This window comes from Hylobates moloch, unplaced genomic scaffold (genome assembly GCF_009828535.3).
Source record: "Hylobates moloch isolate HMO894 unplaced genomic scaffold, HMol_V3 SCAFFOLD_23, whole genome shotgun sequence".
Taxonomy (NCBI): Eukaryota; Metazoa; Chordata; class Mammalia; order Primates; family Hylobatidae; genus Hylobates; species Hylobates moloch.
This window is the reverse complement of record NW_026652298.1, coordinates 42,023,668-42,047,178: the sequence shown is the minus strand read 5'-3', so window position 1 is coordinate 42,047,178 and position 23,511 is coordinate 42,023,668. Positions and strand designations below refer to the sequence as shown.

At 60.0% G+C, this 23,511-nt stretch overlaps 2 protein-coding genes across 11 annotated transcripts; one reads left to right on the top strand and one right to left on the bottom strand.

The window, feature by feature from the left end:
• The first annotated feature begins 94 nt into the window (after nucleotides 1-94).
• SNRNP25 (small nuclear ribonucleoprotein U11/U12 subunit 25) lies at nucleotides 95-4,362 on the top strand. Of its 2 annotated transcripts, XM_032145293.2 has the most exons (5): nucleotides 95-325; nucleotides 1,757-1,847; nucleotides 2,075-2,180; nucleotides 2,819-2,893; nucleotides 3,359-4,362. In XM_032145293.2, the coding sequence occupies exons 1-5, from the start codon at nucleotides 257-259 to the stop codon at nucleotides 3,414-3,416; spliced, it is 399 nt and encodes a 132-aa protein (XP_032001184.1). In that variant the 5' UTR covers nucleotides 95-256; the 3' UTR covers nucleotides 3,417-4,362. The 2 variants fall into 2 exon arrangements, with proteins under 2 accessions (XP_032001184.1, XP_032001183.1); XM_032145292.2 differs by lacking the exons at nucleotides 95-325; nucleotides 1,757-1,847 and having other exon boundaries at nucleotides 1,861-2,180.
• Nucleotides 4,347-19,656, bottom strand: RHBDF1 (rhomboid 5 homolog 1). 9 transcript variants are annotated; one of them, XM_058434040.1, is made up of 17 exons: nucleotides 11,404-12,755; nucleotides 11,204-11,334; nucleotides 10,088-10,301; nucleotides 9,493-9,702; nucleotides 9,295-9,417; nucleotides 9,058-9,215; nucleotides 8,328-8,582; nucleotides 8,115-8,226; nucleotides 7,916-7,990; nucleotides 7,654-7,815; nucleotides 6,968-7,068; nucleotides 6,747-6,810; nucleotides 6,063-6,157; nucleotides 5,749-5,824; nucleotides 5,579-5,679; nucleotides 5,304-5,457; nucleotides 4,347-5,089 (listed from the first exon to the last, which is right to left on the bottom strand). In XM_058434040.1, the coding sequence occupies exons 1-17, from the start codon at nucleotides 11,518-11,520 to the stop codon at nucleotides 4,670-4,672; spliced, it is 2,568 nt and encodes an 855-aa protein (XP_058290023.1). In that variant the 5' UTR covers nucleotides 11,521-12,755; the 3' UTR covers nucleotides 4,347-4,669. The 9 variants fall into 9 exon arrangements, with proteins under 9 accessions (XP_058290023.1, XP_058290022.1, XP_032001174.1 ...); XM_058434039.1 differs by having other exon boundaries at nucleotides 5,579-5,824; XM_032145283.2 differs by adding an exon at nucleotides 19,561-19,656 and having other exon boundaries at nucleotides 5,579-5,824; nucleotides 9,295-9,702; nucleotides 11,204-11,544.
• Between the last annotated feature and the right edge of the window lie 3,855 nt (nucleotides 19,657-23,511).

Genomic DNA, 23,511 nt, shown 5'->3' with positions numbered 1-23,511 from the left:
CCCCGCTGCGGTCTGTCTCGCACTTGTCATTGGTCACCGCAGCAGCCCCACCCCTCGGCGCGCCAGTGGCTGGGCGGCCTCGCTGGGGCGGGCCGCAGTTCCTGCGCCTGCGCGCTTGGCCTCCCTGGTGCGGTCTGGCGGTGCAGGCAGAGGCCGGCTGAGAGCTGCGACCCTGGAGGAGACGGAGGCCGCGCGTGGGCCCGAGGCGCAAGAGGAAGATGAGGACGAAGAAGAGGCGCTGCCGCACTCCGAGGCCATGGACGTGTTCCAGGAGGGTCTGGCTATGGTGGTGCAGGACCCGCTGCTCTGCGATCTGCCGATCCAGGTGTGTGCGGGCGGGGGCTGGGGGCGCGGGAGTCGTTCCCCGGGGGCCGGGCATCCGGGCGCCGGCAGCCTCCGAAGGTGCTGGTGGGAGGCTGCGGCCCAAGGCTGAGGAAGGCGCCTCTGGGCGTAAACGAGGGTTTTAACGTTGGCCGGGCGCACTCGCCTGGGGCGCGAAGCTTAAAGAGGAACCAAAAACCTCCTTCGTGAGTGACATTAAATGACATTTACTGTATTTAGGGGGCTCGGGGGACAGGGTCTTGCTCTGTCGCCCAGGCTGGAGTGCAGTGGCGTTATCTTGGCTCACTGCAGCCGCACCTCCTGAGCGCAAGCCATCCTCCCACCTCAGCCTCCCGAGTAATTGGGACCACAGGTGCGCGCTACCACACCCGGCTAATTGTTAAATTTTTTGCACAGACGGAGTCTCACTATGTTGCCCAGGCTGGTGTGAAACTCCTGGGCTCAGGCGATCCTCTTGCCTCGTCCTCCCAAAATGGTGGGATTATAGGTGTGAGCTACCCGGCCGGCCTGTAATACCTTTAAAAGTCAAAGTTGATGCAAAAAAAGAGCTTACGGTAAACGAAAAAGCTTAGTTTTAAGTAAGAGCAAGATTAGTAGTACCGATTGTTCCATTTGCCTCAAGCGTCAATCATGTGTCAAAGCGTCAGTATTATGCTTTATTTATTTATTTATTTATTTATTTATTTATTTATTTGAGACCGAGTCTTGATCTGTTGCCAGGCTGGAGTGAAGTGGTGCGATCTCGGCTCACTGCAACCTCTCCCTCCCGGGTTCACTGCAGGCACGCGCCACAACACCTGGCTAATTTTTTGTATTTTAGTAGAGACGGGGTTTCACCATGTTGGGCCAGGGTGGTCTCAATCTCCTGACCTCGTGATCCGCCTGCCTCGGCCTCCCAAAATGCTGGGATTCCAGGCGTGAGCCACCGCGCCAGCAAATTTTAAATGTTTTATATTTTGCTCATCATGGATATTTTCATTGCCTTTTATTTCTTAAATGTTGTATTAAAATATTTATTGTTATTACCGTTTTTTGCGGCCCTGGTAAATTTTGCACACCTGCATTACTCAGTCCCGAGCCCTGGCCTGGGTCCTGATGATCAGGGATACACTCAGGGTGAACTGACAGGCCCCTACCCACCCCTGGGGGCGGATCCTTAACGTGAGTTTATTCTCTTGCCTGTTTCTTAGCACCTCTTTCCCCAGAGACTGTGTCCACTATGGACATTAAACTGTGAGTGGAACATGAGATTGGGGCTCTGATGAATTGGGAAACCCTAGCATACAGGCAACCACCCTTCCTCGCCCTTCGTAAAATGGAGCACCACTTTTTGGCCACTATCGGCCTGTTCTTTGTTGTTGCCAAGGTGGTAAAGAGAGCCAGGGTTCCCACTTCTGCCCTTGGTCTTTTGTAGGTTACTTTGGAAGAAGTCAACTCCCAAATAGCCCTAGAATACGGCCAGGCAATGACGGTCCGAGTGTGCAAGATGGATGGAGAAGTAATGCGTAAGTGCTGCCCTCCTCCCTTCAGGTTATGTGGTCCAGGCTTTCACAGCAGGAAGATGTAACAGTGCTGGTCAGCCTGCTCAGAAACTCACAGGCCATGCCCAGGGGTACTGGGGCAACCACAAACCTGCCCTGTGCACAGAGTTCTGGGTTCCTTTCCTGCCATCGGAGGCTATGGCTTTGGGTTCTCACCATGGATCTTCTCCCATCTGTGTCCGTGGTTGCAGCTGTGGTTGTAGTGCAGAGTGCCACAGTCCTGGACCTGAAGAAGGCCATCCAGAGGTACGTGCAGCTCAAGCAGGAGCGAGAAGGGGGCATTCAGCACATCAGCTGGTAAGTGGAACAATCCCTTCCTTATAGCCCTTCCTGGGGCTAGTGCCCTTCGTGGCACTGTCACCAGGCACCACCTGGAAACAGCTCTCGGCTCTGCATGAGTACAGCACCACTGAAGTGATGAGCTCCCTGTCACAAGGGTTCAGACAGTGCGGGTCCTTCTGTGCCTGCGACTCCGGCCTCGGTCATCCCCAACATACTGCCCTTTCATCGCCATCACCCCATCCAAGCTGCTGGATATCTCCACTTGGGGACACCGCTGGGAATTTCCAGTGTGTCTGGAAGTGGCCTCCCTAGTTATGGATGGTACACCTGTAGTGGCTCCCATCCCCTTCTCACCTGGGTGCTGTCAGCCCTCACTCTCCTATTGGGTCAACTGTCCTGTTCACTGAGTCTCAACACTGTCACCTACTGCATTAGCAAGCTGTGTTTGGCCAAGCCGCCCCATACAGCCCTCTGAGAACAGAGCCTCCTTGTAGCTGCCTCAGACCCAATTTGCACATTGTACAGAACAGCCTAGGTAGGGAGGACAGCTGCCCCAGGTCCCATAGGGCTGAATGCCTCAAGCCCACGTCATGCCCAGCCACTCAGCTCACCCTGCTCAGGGCATGTGGTTTACCTGCGTTCCCCTCTTGCAGGTCCTACGTGTGGAGGACGTACCATCTGACCTCTGCAGGAGAGAAACTCACAGAAGACAGAAAGAAGCTCCGAGAGTAAGTGCCGGCCACATCTTGAGCCGTAGGGGACGGCTGTTCTGTTGCCCCTTAGTCCCCCATGCTCTGCCAGAGGGCTGCGGCTCCCTCTCCGGAGATAACACCCTCCTCCAAGGAGCTTCCTTGGGGCCCTCCCCACTAGGAGAATGGCAGGCAGAGGGCACCTGGAGGGGCCTTGCTGCTTCCCAGCAGTGGCAGCTTAGGGCTACACGGTGCCAGGAGGGAGGAAATCAGAGTGGGCATGGAGGCGGAAGGCTGTGACTCTATCTGACACTCAGTTCCCTGCCCCAGGGACTTGTGAGTCGGAGTTGCTTCTGGGTCTGAGAGGATGGCTACTTCCTGGCCTCCCCAGAAGCCACATGCCCCCCTCTGTCGTTTCTTCGTGGTCCCCCACAGCCTCAGGAGGGGACTCCCAGATGTGTCCTTCTGTAGGACAGGTGCTTTATGCCTTTCCTTCTCTTTCAGCTACGGCATCCGGAATCGAGACGAGGTTTCCTTCATCAAAAAGCTGAGGCAAAAGTGAGCCTCCAGACAGGACCACTCTCTTCATCACTGGTGGCTGAGCCTTTTCCCAGCAGGATGGGGTCCTCGAGTCATTGTGCCTCTTTCACAGAAAGGATGTTGTGGTGGCCTCATCCCAGGCATGCCCAACAGGAACTGTCAGCATAAACCTGGGGGCCCTCAGGACTAGGCCAGGGTGAGCCAGTGCTCCGTTCTTTCATGTACTTGGCCTGAGACTGACCTCTCCCTGGGTCCAAATACCCTAGTCACATGGCAGAGCCACGGCCTGGCCCTGTGTATAACATAAACCTGTTTGCTTCTTAGTTTGAAAAGTGAAAAGCCACAGTAACCTGGGTAGCAAAGACTGAGATTGCCCCATCACAGAGTTGAGTTAAGGGGAGAGAATTGGTACAGTTGAGTCCTATAGTCCAAGATGGCACCACACCACCAAAGCCTTGAGGCCACACCACTCCCCAAACCACACAACTGTGTTACCATGATCTCCACAGCAAGGAGGAAATAAAAGCAGAGTGGCTTTAGGGTCTACAGCCCGGAGCTCACGGTGGCAGCGAGCACAGCACAGCCATGTGTGGGCCCTCCAGCCTCAGCCTTTCGGGTTCGCCTGCAGCAGTGCTTTCAGCAGGTTCAGTGGACAGGGAGGGAGTGTGGGGTGGAAATTGGAGCTGCTAAGGGTGGGGGCAGGGTGCTTCCCAGCATGTGGGGAGGGTATGACAGCACATCCCTAGGTCCTTTTCCCAGCGTCGGCTAGCAGCCACTGTAAGGAGCAACAGCAAGGTGCACGTGCCTGGCTGAAGGATTTCACTGGAAGTGAAAGAGCCTGTGACTATATCTGACCCTCAGTTCCCTGCCCAGGTGAGTCAGCCACAAGGGGCCTGCAGGACCTCCCTCCACAGCTTCCGGCCAGAAACAAAGAAGGGCGGAGAAGCCGTGGTCAAGTTAACGGCAGCTAAAACGCTCCCAGTCCATTTATTGGCCACATGAGGTGGTCGTCAAGGAACAAGTTAGAAGGTTATGACAGGAAGTAGTATAATAAATGCCTGGCAGTACGAGGGATTCAACGGAAGTGAACAAGGCACAAGAAAGAGGTCTGTGTTCAGGAAACAGGCCAGTCCCCACATGGAGCAGGTGACTCCTGTAAGCCTGTGAGGCTCAGGGTTGCCGTGTCTGGCTCTGGCCTGCTGGAGCGCACGGCCCTGGAGCCCACAGCCAGCTCAGTGGAGCTGAGCGTCCAGTTCGTACTTCTCGCAGAACTTGTCAGTGGAGCTGAGCGTCCAGTTCGTACTTCTCGCAGAACTTGTCAGTGAAGGGGATGCAGGTGAGGAACTCACACCACTCACAGCGGACAGGGTAGAAGTAGAAGAGGACCACCAGGCCGGCCAGGAGGCCCAGGAAGACCACCTGAAAGATGATGATCTGGCAGCGCTTCCGGTACAGGTCGAACTTGCCAAAGCTGATGTAGGGCAAGAAGGCGAAGGAGAGGAAGAGGCCACTGATGAACCCCGAGATGTGGGCAAAGTTGTCGATCCAGGGCAGCAGCCCAAAGGCGAAGAGGAAGAGCACCACAGCCAGCAGCTTGAAGAAGGCACGCCAGGGCCGCGCCAGGATCTGCCAGCTCTGGAAGAGCTCCACGAAGAGGCAGGCCAGGATGCCGAACTGGGAGCCAGCGGGACCCACCTGGGGGATGGTTGGGGTAGCTATAAGGCAGTGGGGCTGGGCGGGCCCCCTGGACCGAAGGCCTCATCTTTCTGCCCCACTCCCCGTGGCCCAGAGCACACTGAGACCTAGGATCCAACTGGAGATGCTCCCAGAGTCAGTGCCCGATACGGACAGGCTCACAGCAGGCTGCGGGTGCACACGGGAGGATCCCCACCCTGAGGGCCAGCCTTACCTCTGCTCGGTACGGCAGGAAGATGGCACTGGCCAGGTTGCCAGTGACACCGCTGAGCAGGTAGATGATGGCTATGCGGTGCCAGCCTGCCAGCTTCTCCAGGTCCCGCAGGACAGTCATCTGGAAGCAGATAGACACCAGGCAGTGCAGGATCCTGTAGTCAGTGGCAGGTGGGGGTCGGGAGACATTCAGCAGGGAAGTGACCTCTGTGCCACCCCCAGCCAGCCAATCCCGGGGACCCTGAGACCCCCCACCCGGCCCACAGTGTCACTTGCCCGGCGTGCAGGAAGAGGGATAGCCACAGGCGGTAGAACTGGTCAGGCACCTCGGGGTTGAGGAAAGGCAGGAGCCCACACACATCATCCATGCAGTGCACCTGCGCAGAGCAGCAGATCAGCATCACAGCAGCTGGGGGAGGGGAACGACGGACACTCGGGAGACCTACCTGAGAGCAGAGCGTGGCCTCCTCGTGGAAGTAGCCCCTCATGAAGTCACAGTACTCCCGGGAGGTGATCTCACACCTAGAAAGGCAGGCCAGGGTTCGGAGGCTGCTGCCTCGCAGAGGGGGATTGCTGGCATCCAGGGCAAGCTTCAGCTGCACCTACCCACCTTTGTTGGCCCCAAGGAAGTCCAGACCCCCTCTAACCCCACACCCTTGGTATACTGGGTTATTTCAGGATTTAGTTAGGGAGAAGGCACCGCCCTAGGGCGATGCTCTGAGCCCAGAGACCAGCTGCACTCGCTGGCACGCGCACGTACCTGCCCTTGGTGCCAATGCAGCAGGGCCGTCCTGTGATGACACAGTCCATGTGGGGATGGTTGGTGTGGTTCCCGGCGCTGTTTTTGGTGCAGATCTGGGTCACAAATGGGGACGAGTTGGGTCAGGGCCTCCCCCAACCTTTGGCCCCACACCATGTTTGGGGGTAGAGGCAAAGATGGGTGGGCTCATAAAGTAGAAAACGGTGTGGCTTCCTTGACTTCAAGCCACCACACTCTGAGTCTCTATCAAACTGGAATAATGTCACTTGACCTTTCAAGTCTCCATCTAGTTCTCTTGATCTACTTGCTCAGAGGGGCAGGCGCTGGATGGTGGACAGGCTGTGCAAAGGCCAGGTGCACAGCATCTGAAAACGTGAGGTGGTCCCATGATGGGAATCTCTGGCATCACCAGTGGGTGGGGTGTGGCATTCTCCCCCGCATGACATGGAGGACTCCCTAACAACCCCCCACTGCAGCTCACCGGCCCCTCCCCACTGCAGCTCACCGGCCCCCCCCCCCCCCCTGCAGCCCCCCCCCCCCCCGCCGCTGCAGCTCACCAGCCACTCCTGCCCCCCTGCAGCTCACCGGCCACCCGCCGCTGCAGCTCACCGGCCACTCCTCCCCCACTGCAGCTCACCGGCCACTCCCCACTGCAGCTCACCGCCCCCACCCGCTGCAGCTCACCGGCCACTTGGTGATGTCTTCTGGCCACTCGTGAGGGTCTTCCGAGGAGGGCTCATCACACACCCTGCAGGAGCCAAGTATGTGGTCAGACCCTGCTTCCAGCCCCTAGCATTGGCACCCTTCCAGCCGAGTCACCAAGAGCAGCCCCTACACCCTCTGCACCACAGCCCCCGGGGAAGGCGTGGACAAAGGCAGGTGAGAGAGCTGCCGGCAGGACTAACCTGGGATCCTGGTGGCAGACAGAGCCAAACTGTCTCGTGTGGCCCGCAAGCTCTGGGGCGCTGGGATGGATGGGCCACTTCACCCACACTGCCAGCGTGGACTGTGGGAGGGAGACACAGGGTCAGGTCCAGTTGGGTCAGGGCAGTGAGGGGCGCGCAGGGAGTCAGGAGCTGAAGGCAAAGCCACTGAGCTCTTCCCTCCGCTTCTACGAGTCACCCCCACTCTTGAGATACACATGCCTGTTGGAAAAGACTCTTACAAGGAGTTTGATAGCATAATTCCTGTTAGCTGAAAATCAGAAACAGCCTCTGTGTCCTAAATCAGGGAACTGGTATGGACTATGGCACTTCCATATAAGGTGATGTGATGAAAGTATGGATGAATTTTTTTTAAAATTGCTTGGTGGAAAAGAGGCAAATACCACTTATGTAAGCTTTAAGACACATGCTGGAAGAGTGCACCCAAATCAAAAGACCAGATCAGATGACGGTCTCTGGGGCCAGGAGCTGGAGATGGGGGAGGGTTAGGGTTAGAATAAATATGACAAGAAAGGCCTTGCACATAAGGACGGCGGGATGTGCCAGGAACGAGGGCGAAGGATCACTCTGCCGAGTCTATCTGAAGTCTGAAGGAAAGAGCGAACACGGGGCAGACGAGAGTGGGAGTCCAGGGCGGGGAAACGCACCGAGCACTCCTCCTCCGAGGTCTGCACGCAGCCCGACCTGTCGTTGCGCACGCAGCAGGCGGAGTGCTTCTCGCGCTCGCGCGCTGAGCGAATGAAGCTGTGCACCTGCGGGTCCTGGCGCATACAGGGCGAAAACTTGGCGCCCAGGTGGATGAGGGCCTCCTGCGGGCCAGGGAGACGAGCAGCTGCAGTCCAGGCCTCCTGCCCGCCGGGCACCTCCAGGTCCCGCCCCCGCCGGCCCCGCCCCCAGCCCCGCCCTCACCGAGCTGGGCCCGATCCAGAAGTTCTCCTGCTGCACGTACTTGACGTTCTCGTAGACCCCGCGGTTCCGCAGCACCTGGGAGGTTGGGGAGCGGGATCAGACGGGCCCGACTCTGGCCCTCTCCTCCCAGAGCGGGTCGGGAGCGGGTCCAGTGCCCAGACTCCACTCATCTGGGCCCAGTGAAGGCACAGGGGCTCACCGAGTCCACCGTTTCATGCTGTGAGAAGCCCACGGGCGCGATGCCATAGATGCACACGGCTAGAATGGTGACGAGCGAGTGCACGAAGGTAAGCCAGTAGGTGAAGAAGGGCCTGCGGGGTGGAGCGTCAGCGGGGGCCTCATCCCCAACCCGGAGCCCCCACCCTCCCCCAGGAGCCTCCATCCCAACCCAGGCCTTGCCTGCCACGCCTACCTGTGGTCGTCCATGTCCTCGATCTGGCGCTTGACGAAGCTGTCGATGCGCTTGCGGTAGGTGCGGTTGGTGAGCCGTCCCACCATGCCCAGCCCATACGGCCGCTTCTCCCGGGCGAAGAGCTTGCGCACGGGCACCGCGATACGCTGGCCCCGCCGCGGCCCCGCGGTGCTCACCACCTCCTGTCGGAGCCGCACCTTGGGCTGCGGGGCTGCGGCGCCCTCCTTCTGCTTCCGCCAGCCTCGCTCCAAGGGCCTGGAGGGAGCCGGCGTTCACCTCCCGCCCCAGCCCCCCAGACTGCTGCCGTCCCTCCCCGGGGCACCAGGGCACCCTGTCTCTATCCTGGTGAAGATGCTGTGCAAGACACCCGGCATCTGCCTTCTCCTTGCCAGTAAAAAGGCAACACTGCGCGCCTCCGGGGATGGCAGGGAGCTGGAACCGGGACCCGCTGAGTTCTGCAACTCAGCAAGTATCACCTCTGTCACCTCCGCCTCCCCGCTGGATTCTGCCCAGCCCCTAGGCTCTGAGATTGCTGTCCCATTCCACAGGCAAGCCATGAGACTGAGGCCATGCCCAGCCCTGCGTCTCCCACCCCTGGTGGCCAGTGAGTTCCCAGTCCCTGAGGCTACCCCTTCCATCGCCCACAGAGGTGAATGCCGACACTCGCCCAGCTGTTCCTGACGGGCCCCGGGGTCTCTCTCTGCCCCCCTTCCCTGCCTGCCGCACTCACAGCATCAAGTGGCTGCGCTCAAGCTCGCTGCGGTCCAGGGCCCCGCCGGTGAGGTCCGCCTGCTCCGGTGCCTTCTCCCAGTCCTTTAGCGCTGCCTCCGATGGGGACTCGAAAACTTCGTCCGGGTATGTGGACAGCTCTTCATGGAGGGTACCTTCCTGAGCAAACACATGAGGTCAGGCTGGACGCAGGGATGAAGGGAACGGGGGGTGGGGGGACGCCCTGGGCACTTCTTACCCGGGCAAAGAAGGATGTGTCCAGCTCATCGGGGAAATCAGTTGTGTCCTCCTCCAGAAAGCTAGCTGGAGTGAAGCTTCGACGCTGTGCCCGGCGCAAGGTGCCATCCCTAACGGAGCGGCCCTGGGGACGGGGAAGTGAGCATGAGACCCGGCTGCTGGCTCGGCCCCCAACCCCACCTTTGGCCCCTGCACCCACTTTCATCAGTGCTGCGGCCGCCCGGAAGCTCATCTTGGCCACCGACTCTCGCTTGCGCCGCCGCGGGAGCCGGTGGAAACCTGAGCGGGAGCTGGAGAAGGAGCAGAGGGAGGCAGCACCCGGCGTGACGGGAGTGTGTGGGGCACTCAGGCCTTCCGCAGTGTCATCTGCCACACGGAAGGCGCGGCCACGGGCCAGGGGGTCTATGATCTGGAGGAGGGGAGGAGATGCTGGAGTCAGGACCACGGGGGCTCCTAGCTCACCCAGATGCACAGAGGCCTTGCAAAGAGAGCGTGACTGCTGCTCCTGACTCCTCACGGGCCCCTGGACAGCTGTATGGGCACCACTCGCACCCTACAGCACCTAGAGGTCCTGCCTGGAATGCTCTCCCATCCAGACACTGGCCCCCTGGTGCAATCCCAAGGTACCCCTCCCCAGAGACTGTTTCAGGTGCCTTCACGAGCAGGCTGTCTGACTGCCCTTCCAGACCGTGAGCTCCCAGAGAGTCCCTTCTGCTCAGGCTGGCTGTGTCCGCAGCCCCAGCCCCTGGGAGCAGAAGGAGGGGCCTGCAGGAGGCAGCAACAGGCAGGCATACCTTCTGCATGCCCAGCTGGCATGGCCCCACGTAGAGTGGGGGTGGCGTCTCGGTGCTGGTCAGCGACACGTTGTCCTGGCTGGGCAGGTCCAGCTCCCGGAGGACCTGGGGCTTCAGCTTCCCGTAGCGCTGGCTGCAGTGACGGATGCTCTTGCGCTGCCATTTCTGGGTGCTGTCACTGTCCTTGCTCACTCCAAACCAGTCAGCGGTCCCCCTGGCACGGCAGGGACTCAGCAAGGGGCGGCCAGAACGCCTCCTCCCAGGCAGGGGACTTCAAAGGCCCTCCTCTGGGGCAGCATGCCCTGCCCCCGGCCTGTAGTCACTCCGGGGGCCAGGGTCTGGGTGCGCAAGGTCCAGTAAGAGGATGAGTGGGTTCTGGCCACCCCCTGAACTGTTAGCCAACTCCAGGTTTCCACTAGACCACAGCTGGCAGGCCTTGCCCAGTTGAGTGCTTCATAGAGGCCCTCACCCACCATCCCTGAGGGGCAGTTGAGGGGAGACACTGAGTCCAGAGAGGGAGCTGAGAGCTCACCCCGAGAGAGCTTGGCCCCAGGACCCCACAGAGCTCAGACAGCAGGCGCTTCCAGGCCCAGGCAGGCTGTCCACAGCACTTGGACATGCAAACAAAAACACTGCCAGCACCTGCCGTTAGGAGCCCCAGGGAATGCCAACCACGCTGGCAGCTCCCAAGAGGCCACATGCCAAGCACATGCCAGAAAACACCAACACATTCATGACCTGTATGAGATACCTGAGCAGGGACCAAGAGAGAGACTGGCGCTGTGGGAAGGCCCTGCGGGCAGCCCGGGGACCCAAGAGGGGTAGAGTGTGGACACGCCCGAAGCGTACTTGTCGGCTGCTAAGAGGCCAGAGCATCCGGGTGGTGGAGACAGAGAAGGAGAGAGTGAGTGCTGAAGAGAAGGGAGTGGAGCAGGGTAGTGGGGTGAGAGCGGTCAGTCTCTAGAACAGGAGGAGGGCAAGGGGATGTGGGGACCAACATGGAGGAGGAAGCTGAGACAGGAGGGCCCTTGTTCTCATCCCCATCCTCAGTGTACCTGCCTCTGCCCCACCAGCCCCCAGCTCCCACCCCATGGAGCAGCTGGGCAGTGTTGGTACCTGCGGATGGTCTGTGTGATGGACGTCTGGCGCTGCAGCACCGGCCGCCGGAGCTCATGGTGGGGCGAAGAGATGTGGGCTGTCTCGGCTGGCATACTCACGCTCCTCAGGAAAGCCTGTCGCCTCAGGGGCTGGGCAACAGGGTCATGGTGAGGGTACTGGACAGGGGGCACCCACAGTCCCTGCAGGCCAGGGCCTACCTGCAGGAAGCTGGGCTCTTCCACTGTCGGGGGCACCGCAGAGGGAATGTCCAGCTTTAGCCAGGGTGGCTTCTTGCGCTGCAGGCTGCTCGTGCTGTCCCTGCGGGCCTCACTCATGGTTCCTGGCGGAGCAAGGCAGGCCTGCAGGGCACGGTGTGTTATTCAGTAATGACAACGCTGACATCTGAAGATTCATTGCACCCAGACCCGGGAGGAGGGAGAAGCAGTGATAAGCCCAACCGTGGTGCTCATGTCCCCCATTGTCAGAGCACTACTATGTGCTCAGCACTGACTTTCTCTGTGCCTGCCTTGTTCATCCCAACAGACAGTGCTGGGCACATCCTAGGTCCTCAGACAACATAAGTCCATGGGACAACTATCTTAGCACACACTACGATCAGGATACTGCTCCAGGTGCTTGAGGCACATTGGTGGAGAAACAAGACAAAATCCCTGCCCTCCTGGAGTTTACAGTCTAGACAATAAACTTTTCAAATAAGTGAATGTACTGGTTAAAAGATGCTAAGTATGAGGGTGGGGGGGGAAGCAAACTAGGGTTGCTTGACAGGAGGCAGTGAGGCCTCCCTGTGAACTGACATCTGAGCAAAGGCTTGAAGGAGGGGAGTGAGCACAGCTGGGGTTGCAGGAGTTTGCACACACACGGGACAGCCGATGTGAGGTCTTAGTGACATGAGGCTCACCCTAGTCTGTGCCCAGGGCAAATCTCAGACTTGTCTTACCCAGGCCTCACCGTCTTACCCACCAAGACTTCCACTCCAGGGACAAAGGGCCCACTATGCACATGACAGCCTGTAAGGGGTGTGTGATCGGTCCACTGCATAGAGTCACCACATTCATGAAAGAGGGTGACAGAGCAGCAGGGCCCCAAGGCTCCTGTGCACAAACGACTTTCCAGAAACCACCTGGGCGCAGACACCATAGTGACCACCAGGTGGCGCCACGTGCCCAGAAACAGCAGTGAGGCGGCTCGGTGCCGGGGCTGCGGGGCATTGCATGCTTGGCTCTACCGTGAGCATCCCAGGCACAGGGCCAGGGCCCAGGGGAAGGCCCCAGAGCAGACAGGCAGGGTTCGATTCTGGCCACCACTGCCTGGCCATGTGACTAGGACTCCATTTCCCCCTTACACCTTCCTGGCAGACCTGCAGCTGTTCCCAACCCAGGGGGACCACACGGCAATTCCAGTGGAGACCCAAATTGAGAAGGGCCCCTGAGCATGACACGAGACAGATAGTGGGGGGCTGGCCAGAGCTTCCTGAAGCAATTTTGGACAGAAAACCCCAAATTCCTCAGCCTCTTTAAAGAGCTGCAACCTCAGGCCGGGCGCGGTGGCTCACGCCTGTAATCCCAGCACTTTGGGAGGCCGAGGTGGGCGGATCACGAGGTCAGGAGATCAAGACCATCCTGGCTAACGCGGTGAAACCCCGTCTCTACTAAAAATACAAAAAAATTAGCCGGGCGTGGTGGTGGGCGCCTGTAGTCCCAGCTACTCAGGAGGCTGAGGCAGGAGAATGGCGTCAACCCAGGAGGTGGAGCTTGCAGTGAGCCGAGATCGCGCCACTGCACTCCAGCCTGGGCGACAGAGCGAGACTCCATCTCAAAGAAAAAACAAAACGAAACAACAAAAAAAGGGCTGCCGCCTCCGACAGACTCAGAGCCGCAGGGTCTGCAACCCACCCACTAAGGCCCCAGAAATGGCTTTCACTCATAGGTCTCCCTCTCAGCTGCTTGGAGGAAAGCCCCACCTATGCTGTACAAATAGGGAAACTGAGGCCAGGAAACACAGGCTTGCCTTGCTCAAGGTCATATATGGAGGGCAGCACAATTAGAGACAGCCTAGGGTGCTGCTCATAGCTCCTAATGGTCTTATGCCAGCCAGGGACGGGCTTGGGACAGAGCTCATGGCTTCTTCCGACCCTGTACTACCAGGGAAAGGCTGGGAATGCTGCTCACAGCCCCTACTGGTCCTACATGTACCAGAACAGACACAGGTGGGTGGGGGTCCTTCAGGGATGCCTTCTGCTGGCTCTTACCCCACCCCTCACGCTCCAGCCCCTTATCTGAGCTGACTGTGCACTTCAGGTCCCAGGTGAGAGTTGGGGGGCAAAGCTTTGGGGCACTCCCCAGGCATGGAGCCCAGGGGTCGTTCCATCCACATGGCCCCCTAAGGCTGAGTTCCTGTCCTTGGCCCATACTTGGCCTGGAATCAGGGGCAAGAGCCAAGGGTGGCAGCTTGCCTCCACATCACTGGGAACTCCCTCCAGGGCCCCTCGCCCATGCAGAGCCCCAGAGTGCAACAGGGTCGGACAGGAAGGCATCCTAACTGAGAAGTGGGTGGGTCAAGGTCCCTCTGGGAACTGCACCAGGGGACCCCTCTGCATCTGACTCGTGGACCAAACCCAGCCCAGACCTGCGTGTCCTGGATATGGCCCAGCCACAGTGTGAAGGGGTCACAACTCAATTTCCTCATCGTCCCCCAGCCCTCCCTCCACAGGGCATATGGACTGCAGCAAGATCACCCTGCTGGTAAGGAAAAGCCAGGAGGGGCCACCTCTGAGTCTCAGACACTCAGGGTGGAATTTCAGCATCAGGCACGTTGGGAAGGCAGGTGGTGCTCAGCAAGGGGCTTCCGGAACCCACAGTGCTGGGACAGCATTCTGAGTACACTCCCAGCATGTTCTCACCCAGAAAATGGACGAATGCTCTTAGTGAGGCCATTATGGGGGCCAGAGAGGAGCAGGGCCCAGAGTAGAGACTGGGGCCACTGCCAGGAATCAGCAGGCTGAATCCAGGGGGCAGCCTCTCCAGGAGTCTCCACCTGTGCCCAGCGGCACTACGCGACATCCAGCTGGTTCTTCACTCAGGAGTGTGAGAGACCTTTGCCAGCTGATGGGCTCACACACATCCATGACTTCCATGGCTCCTGCTCTCCGCTGCTCCTCACACCTGACTCCCTCCCATCTCAGAGCCCTGCAAATGCGCTCTGCCCAACCTCCCCTGTGCTGGAGGACCTGCAGCCTCAGGCTGCCCTACTCCCCAAAGGTGGTCCTCGGCCTGGATCCCCGGGCACAGCACAAGAGTTCGTCCACATATGTATGGGCCACTGTCCTGTCACTGCTGGCTCCACAGTGCTCAGGACTGGCCTGCTCTGAAGCCACCGCTGGGTAAACACTGATCACTGAAGAACGCAGGCCATCGGGTCCCTAATCTGGGGTAATGGAGGATTCCTCAAGATGACCCCTCAACTGGGTCTGGGAAGAGGGGCTGGCTGGCATGAGGGGGTACAAGCGGGAACAGTTAGGGGGTGAGAGGAGCTGAGAGCTGTGAGCGTGTACGGGGAACCTGACCTCCCCAGTGCTGTCTCAGCCGGGGACCACAGTCGGCCCCAGGAGACAGTAGAGTGCCCAGCTCATGAGGGAGGCACCAGCCGCCATGACTGTACATCCAGGTCTCCTGGGGCTCCCACCTCCACAAAAACCCCTGCTGCTAGGAGTACAGGCAGGAGGGGACCTGAGAACCCACAGTTACAGGTCCTGTGGGTGGGCAGTGCTGGGTGTTCCGGGCTGCCCCACCCCTGTGTGCCTAGATCCCCATCTGGGCCTCAAGTGGGTGGGATTCCAAAGGAAGAGCCGGAGTAGGCGTGGGGAGGGGCAGGCCCAGGACAAAGAGTCTGGCCAGGGAGCGGCACATTGCTCTCCCAGAGACAGTGGCTCAGTGTCCAGGCCTTCCCCAGGCGCACAGTGGGCTCTTGTTCCCAGAAAGCCCCTCGGGGGATCCAAACAGTGTCTCCCCCACCCCACTGACCCCTCAGTGTATGGGGAAACCGTGGCCCATGGAAGGCCTGACTGCCTGGGGTCACACAGCATCTGAGTCACTGCAGCAGCATCACAGCTGCCAGCCCAGGCCCAGCCCCATCAGGAGACACCCAAAGCCCCAGTGCATCCCAGGACCAGCTGGGGGGATGCGGGCAGGACTCTCGATGAGGCTGAGGGACGAGCAGGGTCAAGGGAGCCACTGGCGCCATGCACGCTGAAGGCCACTCTGGCTGCCTGCAGAGCCTGGTGTGGAAGGGCTGGGTGGGGGATGGTGGAGAGTCCTGTTAACTCAGGTTTCTGCTTTGGGGATGTCTGGGCACCCATCAAGCTAGCCGCGTGCACAGGTGCAGGGAGAGCCAGAAAGCAGGAGCCGATGGAGGGAGGCCACTGGGGACAGCCCAGGCTGATGCTCCGGCCCCATGTGTCTCCACCACCTACAACCCTAAGCAAGCCTCAGCTTTCCCATCTGGAAATCAGGGGTCACAGCAGTGCCTGGCACAAGAGGCAGCGGCTGACTCCATCACAGAGTGGTGTAGCCTGTGGGTACTTGGCATTCTCTAGGGGGCAGGAGCTGGGGGGTGAAAGGGCCCTAAAGCATATGCAACAAGGGGGCAGCCCCGGGGACACCTGGGGACAGGACCCTCCAAAGGTGTCGAGTTTGGGAAGAGACTAGAGAGAAGCTCTGGCCAGTCCAGGCATAGACAGTGGCCACAGCCAGTGTAGAGTGCATCCTCAGGTGTGAGCAGCAACCACCGCTGTGCTCAGGCCTGCCCTGCACTCACAGGACCATGCTGGCAGGGACAACTGGCGGCAGAGTTGACTGCCAACCCCGGGGCCAGAACCATCAAGCCTGGACTCTGCTCCTCCCAGTTAGGGGGTGAGAGGAGCTGAGAGCTGTGAGCGTGTACGGGGAACCTGACCTCCCCAGTGCTGTCTCAGCCGGGGACCACAGTCGGCCCCAGGAGACAGTAGAGTGCCCAGCTCATGAGGGAGGCACCAGCCGCCATGACTGTACATCCAGGTCTCCTGGGGCTCCCACCTCCACAAAAACCCCTGCTGCTAGGAGTACAGGCAGGAGGGGACCTGAGAACGCACAGTTACAGGTCCTGTGGGTGGGCAGTGCTGGGTGTTCCGGGCTGCCCCACCCCTGTGTGCCTAGATCCCCATCTGGGCCTCAAGTGGGTGGGATTCCAAAGGAAGGGAACCGCCTGCTGCTGAGGTCAGCTGGAGCAAGGGGTCTCACCCCGGGACACCTGCCCAGACGTGTCCTCAGCTCACCCGAGCCTCATCCCAGGGGAGGTGGCTCCTCCAGCATCCCCACCCACACGCTACTCTCTGACCCTCAGGCTTCTGTTTGACTCCTAATCTGAAGCTCAATCCTAGATCTCCCTTGAGAAGGGGGTCACCAGCTGTCTGGCAGCCTCGCATCCAGGTCTTCTGGATTAATGAAGGGAAAGTCACCTGGCCTCTCTGCCTTGTCTATTAATGGCATCATGCTCAGAATGATATTTGCTAGGCCCTTTGCAAACCCCAAAGTGCTCTTCAACCCTCCCAGTGAAGCCTCTTCTTTTCTGTGGAAGAAATGAGGTTCAGGGTGGAGCAGGGCAGGCCTGAGACCCTTGCAGGTTTTCTCCAGGTCCCCAGCAGGACAGACTAGCGCCCTGCCTTCCCTCCTCACCCTAGACAAGTAGACGGAACAAGAGGTTCCCTGCTACAGGCCATCTGTGAGGGAGGCCGCCCTAGGGCCTGCAGACACAGGAATCCCTGAGGACCTGACCTAGGAGGGTAGTACACAAAGGGGCCAGCACTGGGTGGGGGGCACTGCCCCATGGCTCAGCTAGCAAATGTGGCACAGGGGTCACCAGAGCTAAACCCCTGACTCAGTTGGGTCTGACGGGCTGACATGGCAGACACACCCAGGAATCAGGGGACACCAAGTGCAGGTCAGGGCACCTGTCCAGGCCACACAGTCAGAAAGCAGATGGCAGCAAGGACTTAGCTACACTAGATTCTGGGTGTAAACTGCCTGGTAAGCTGGTCACTTCTAGTCCCCAGTCTGGAGTCTAGCTGGGTCTCAGGAGTTAGGCAAAGACACCCTCCCCAGGCTGGAGGTGGGAGAGGCCCCACAGCCCCTGCACACGTCTGGCCAGAGGACAGATGAGCAGCCCAGTCACCAGTCAGAGCCCTCCAGAGGTGTCCCTGACGGACCCTACACACATGCTCCCGGGTGCCCAGAAACCCTTGGGCTCAGCAACCCCGCAACCCCCTCCCAGGACCACCAGAAGCAGGATAGGACTGGAGAGGCCACAGGAGGGAAACCAAGTCAGAGTAGAAATGGCTTCGGTCCTCAGGAGCCTGGCTCAGCTTCCTCAAACCAGATCCTGACTGAACACACCGGTCTGTCTAACCCCTGGGAGGGGTGCTCTGTATCCATCTTACAGATAAGGAAACTGAGGCTCAGAGAAGCCCATCACTGCAGAAGGTCCCAGAGCCTACAAGGGAGCTCAAAGCCTTGGGCCAGGTCTGCCCAGGAGCTGTGGTAGAAGGGACCCTGTCTGCAGACCCCCAGGAGACAAGGCAGACCACCAGGGTTCTTCAGCCTTGTGGCTGTGGACGGCTGTCAGACCCCTCTAAGACCCCTTGCCATCTGCTCCATCAGGGGCATCTCAGTTGAAGAAGGAAGGAGTCACCCCCAAAATCGTCCAACTCAGAAAACAGGCAGAAGCCAAGGAATCCGATCATTGGGCAAAATGTGATCCTGGCACAGACACTGAGGTGAGGGAACGGAAGCCGGTGTGGCGGAGGCCCTCACGGCGGAGAGCAACTGGGGGTGCCCTGGGCAGGGACTGTAGCTGGGAAGATCCTAGGGGAGGGCCTGATGGTCCCTGAAAGGCAGGGGAGACCTGGGCGACTCCCCCTAAACCAAGAGCGCCCCCTAGAAAGTCAGCTCCCCAAGGTGGGGACTGGCCAGCTCATGAGGGGTGCTGGTTGAGGGGCCTGCTTGTGCAGTGGAGGCCACCCAGCCAGTGAAGGCCACTTGGAAGGGCTGGAAAAGAGTCTGAGGCCCAGTGGCTTCAATCTGGGACCACCAGACTCCCACGCACTCCATTTGCCCCTGCCCCATTCTCAGGAAAAGGGGCCCAGCTTGCCCAGAATGACCCCTGGCGGCAGGGGGCTCCGCCTCAGGGACCCCTTGAGCCCCAGCCAGCTGCTTGGTCCCCAGCTTCCGCCCACCCTTGGGGTGGGGGCTAGGAGGTTGCGGTTGGCTCCACAGGGGTGGGGAGAACCCAGCCTGGGACTGCCCAGGCATCTAGCTGGGTCAAACCTGAAAAGCCAGTTTCATCCTTGAATCTTCTCCCAGTATCCAACAGGAAGTCCCGTTGGCGGGTGGGAGTTCCCAGGACAGGAGTAGGGCCTCCAGACCTAGGCCCCACCCACCCGGACAGACACACATTCACCGTCTCAAGCGGCACACACAGAAGAAACTCGTCAGGACCACCTGGGTTGGAAGCAGGCCTTGGGGGGCCAGGGAAGATCCCCTGCCCATTCCCCATCCAGCCCCACGAACATGCCCCCAGCATGACAGACAACCAGGCCCTCTGCCAACGCCCCGAGCATCTGGGGTCTGGCTGTCACCCCAGCTGGGAGAAGGCCTGTCCCCGTTGGCCTCTGCGCACAGAGTGAGAGTCTGTCTTTAGGAGTCGCTCCCAGCCCACCCTGGAGCTTCGATGTTTACAGATGGGGGAGTCGGTGTCGTGGGGCAGAAGGTGGAGTCAGTCCCCCACCCCGAGCTCCACGGTTCCTGCTATTCCTATCGGTGAGGGCAGCTGGGACAGGGACCATCCCGCCCTGAGCTGGAGTTTCAACTTGGAGACACCACCCACCGGTGGTGGCCGGGAAGGAAAATGCAGTGGGGAGAGTTTAGAGGAACCTGGGGCACCCCCGGACTCTAGCCTCCCGTTCCTGGGACCCTCAGCTGTTGGGCGGGGGCTGGAGCCGAGCTGTCCGGCCCGGCCAGGCCGCTGGGACTGCTAATCCGGCCACGGGCTATTTTTGCGGCGCGCCGGGCTAGGAATCCGGGGCTGGGCCGCCTCTGCGGGCGACTCGGGAAACTCCAGGAAGAAAAGTCCGGCCGCCCCAGCGGGGCGTCGCCGCTGATCCCTCCCCAGCCCCGGCCCCGGCCCCGACACCGGCCCCGACACGGCCCCGGCCGCTCTGAGCAGCTCCGGCCACGGGGTGCTGAGGACTCGCCCCGCGCTCGGCGGACGCAGCCCCGGAACCCGCCCGCCCCCGGAGCCCTGCGCTCCCGGCCGCGCTCACTCACTGCCGCCGCCGGGGGTCTTTGGGGGGTCCTGAGGGCGCCGGGGAGGTGGGGCTGCCGCCGCTGGCCGGGAGGGTCGAGTCCCCGCCCGCCCGCCGGTCCGGCCCGCCCGGGAATGCCATGGAGCGAGGGGCGTGCGCGCCGGGGGCGGGCCCGGCCGGAGGGGGCGGTCGCGCTGACTCAGAGCTCAGGAATGCGCGCCGCCCGCCTGCCCGGCCCAAGTCACCTCCTCCCGGAAGGCCGCTGGGCTCCCTTCTCCCCAGTGTCCGCCCGCGGGGACACCTGGGGCTGGGGTCTCCAGCGCCTTGGCCCGACAGAGGGCCTGGTGGGAGCTGATGATGGCAGCATCAGCCCTGGGCGGCTCCGCCTTTCCCTGGCTCCAGATTGAGGCCTGACCTGTCCTGCCCTGATTTGTGCTGAGAAGAGGGGGAGTGAGGAGGGAGAGCAGGTACGGGGTAAAGGGTGGAGGATGAGTGTGTATCCCTGGCTCCCCTAAACCCGACCTCCTCCAGAGGCCCACACTGACAAGTCCTGTAACCCACACTCACCCAATCCCACTGAGCACTCACATTCCCTCACATACATTCATGTGCACCAATCACTCACAATCACACACACGTCCCCACATTCTTCCACTTCATGCGTTCATTCGCCTACACATGCACATGCTCACATGCACCCACCTACTCACGTACATCTTTCATGGGTACATACTCGTGCACACACACAAGTGTACACACTGATGCACACACTCAGTTCAGGACCACAGTAATTACCCCTCCCCCCCGCCCTGTGCCCCTACCCGCAGAAGCCCTGCTCCACCAGCAGGCACTCAGGCCAGGCTGCACCCCCCACCGAAGCCACTCAGCAGAGGCAGCGCAGTGTCTGGTGTCCACTCTGGGCTCTTCTCACTGTCTCAGAACTCAGCGGCCACCTCGGGGTGGGCTCATATCCCTGCACAATCTGGGCTGGACTCAAAATGGCCCTCTGCTTTCAGCTGGGGCTGCTGGTGAGAGTTTCCCAGCATTTGTCTCCTGACACTGGGTGGGCTGACCCACCCAGGGCACATCCCAGGGTGGGGGACAGGGGTGCCAACAGCATAGTACAGGCAGGGCTGTCCAGGAGCTCTGAGTGGTGGGGGGCCAAGGCTTCCTCGGGATAGAGGGTGCAGGGATCCCTTCGTCCCATGGGTCCCTAAGGACCCCTCTACAGGGTGCCCCTTCAGCCCTCGGACAAATGTGTCTTCAGGCCCTGTGCTGGTCACAAGGCTGCTGCTGCTTCAGTGCCATCCTCTGGGTCTGGGTGGCACCAGCCCTCTCCAAACTGAGCTGTTGCACTGAGGGCCCAACGCAGACAATGGCCTGGTCCTTGGCTACACAGAGAAGGGGACACTTTGAACTAAAGGTGCTGGCACACTTACCGGTAGATCCCAGAGCCTGGGCAAGATTCCTCTGCCCATATCCTCATCCAGGCCACAGGACAGGGTGGTGCCTGCACATAGTGGGTCCTATCTCAACACGAGCAATATCAACACAATTTTCATGTAGAAGGAAACAACGAGAGCTTTGGAGCGGGTGGAGGGGAACTCCACCAGGGGATGACTGCCAGTGCATCACGGACACTCGGTGAGAGGGAGCCTGCCCCGGTGCCAACACTCAGTGCTCCTGTAGCCTGCACGTGCCACCCCTCCCATGCCAGGCTCACAGCCAGAGACAGGACAGTCTCCATGCTTAGCATTATTGACCCCGCCAGGGATAAGCAAGCCCTATCGGGCCTGGATGCCCAGACTAGGCTGGCAGGGCCAGAAGTGGTGCCCTGTCTGCAAAGCTGGGGACTGGGCTTGCCTCCAAAGCATGCCACAGCTGGGCATCTGGTGTCAGCAGGTCTCCTCCTGTAGTGGACTCTGTCAGACCCCACCCAGACCCGCTCTAAGCCCCAGACACTCATCACCAGCTGCCAGGAGCACCAGCCACAGCTGGCTCAGAGCTGAAACACCCCGCACCCAGGAGTCACCTTCAGTGGGGAGCATGCCCCAGTCTGCCTCTGCAGGCAAATCCCCAGCTCAGAGCCTGTGTCCAGGAATCCCCAGGCTCTCAGCCCACCCTGGCCTCCTGAGTGAGGTCATCAGAAGGATGATCAGAGGGGGGTCGATACACGTGTGCTCAGTGTCAGGCCTCTGAGCCCAAGCCTGTACATATACATCCAGATGAAGCAAGTGAAGAATCACAAAAGAAATGAAAATGTCCGGTTCCTACCTTAACTGATGACATTACCTTGTGAAATTCCTTCTCCTGGCTCAGAAGCTCCCCCACTGAGCACCTTGTGACCCCCACTCCTGCCCTTTGACTGTTAATTTTCCACTGCCTACCCAAATCCTATAAAATGGCCCCACCCCATATCCCTTCGCTGACTCTCTTTTCGGACTCAGCCGGCCTGCACCCAGGTGAAATAAACAGTCTTGTTGCTCACACAAAGCCTGTTTGGTGGTCTCTTCACACGGACGCGCATGAAACTCAGGACTGTACCCAATCCACATGGACAAGTGTGTGCACACATGTGTGCTCTGCCTCATGCCTGCCCTGCTACTCTCTGTTCTGGTGGAGGAGCCCCTATACGGAAACCCAGCTCCCAGCCCCTCTCTTCCCGCCTCATGCACCCTGGAGAAATGGAAATCAGCTGCAGTTGCCCAGCACTCCTGGGGCTGGTGGGCAGGTGTCTGAGAATGGGTGGGTGTCTAGACCAACCCCAGGGTTTGTGGACCTCACACCAGGACACGAGGGAATGGGAGCCCTGACCAGTAAGAAGAGTGTTCCCAACAGCTACCCCAGAATCCTCAGCTCAGCTTCCAGGCCACAAGTAATCACCCAAGGGGTCAGACCCTGGGCTTTGGAGAGTCCCCAGAAGGATCAGAAGAAACCGCCTGGGGAGCAGGGCTCCAGGGATGGGCCCATGACCAGCTCCTGGCTATTTGGGGAAGAGGCAGAATTGGGCCAGGCCAGCCAGTGGCCTGAAGTCATAAGCTATTTCTGAGGCAGCTGCCCCCTCCCCATATCCCAGGGTTTGGCAAGGGGTTCCCATAAGCACCTGGGACCAGGGCCTGGCAGCACAGCCCCAGGCAGGGAGGATGTAGCTCACACACACCCAACCTCGGCCTGCCCAGTGGCTGCCTTCTCTGCCCAAGGAAGCTTTGACCCTCCAGGGCTCACCAGACACAGACGGCCGTGGAGACCAGTCAAGAGGCCAGCAGCCACCCTGCTGGGAAGCTGCCAGCTCAAAGCTATGTAGAGGAGCCCATGGGCTCTGACCTGACACCTGCTTCAACAGCTCTCAGCACCCCCCCTCCATCAGAGAGAAGACGGAGCCAGTGTGCTGGGCACCCTGGAGTCACAAGGCAGATACTAGAACCCTGACCCCCGTAGCCGATAGAGCCACATCTCTCAAAGACTTGTTTATAAAGGCTCCAGTTAGCCGGGCGCGGTGGCTCAAGCCTGTAATCCCAGCACTTTGGGAGGCTGAGGCGGGTGGATCACGAGGTCAGGAGATCGAGACCATCCTGGCTAACACGGTGAAACCCCGTCTCTACTAAAAACACAAAAAATTAGCCGGGCGTGTTGGCGGGCGCCTGTATTCCCAGCTACTCGGGAGGCTGAGGCAGGAGAATGGCGTGAACCCAGGAGGTGGAGGTTGCGGTGAGCCGAGATCGCGCCACTGCACTCCAGCCTGGGGGACAGAGAAAGACTCCGTCTCAAAAAAAAAAAAAAAAGGCTCCAGTGACTGATGGCCACACCTCCTACAGCTGGAGGCAGCTCCAGCCCCTCCACAGCCTGTGGCCTGTTGTGGAGGTTGGGGGTCAGGGCTGCTCACCCCAGCACCAATACTAGCCTTCACTCCTTTCAAAGCCTCAAGGGTGTCCTCATCTCCATCTTCCACTGATATCCTTGCCTCCTCCAACGA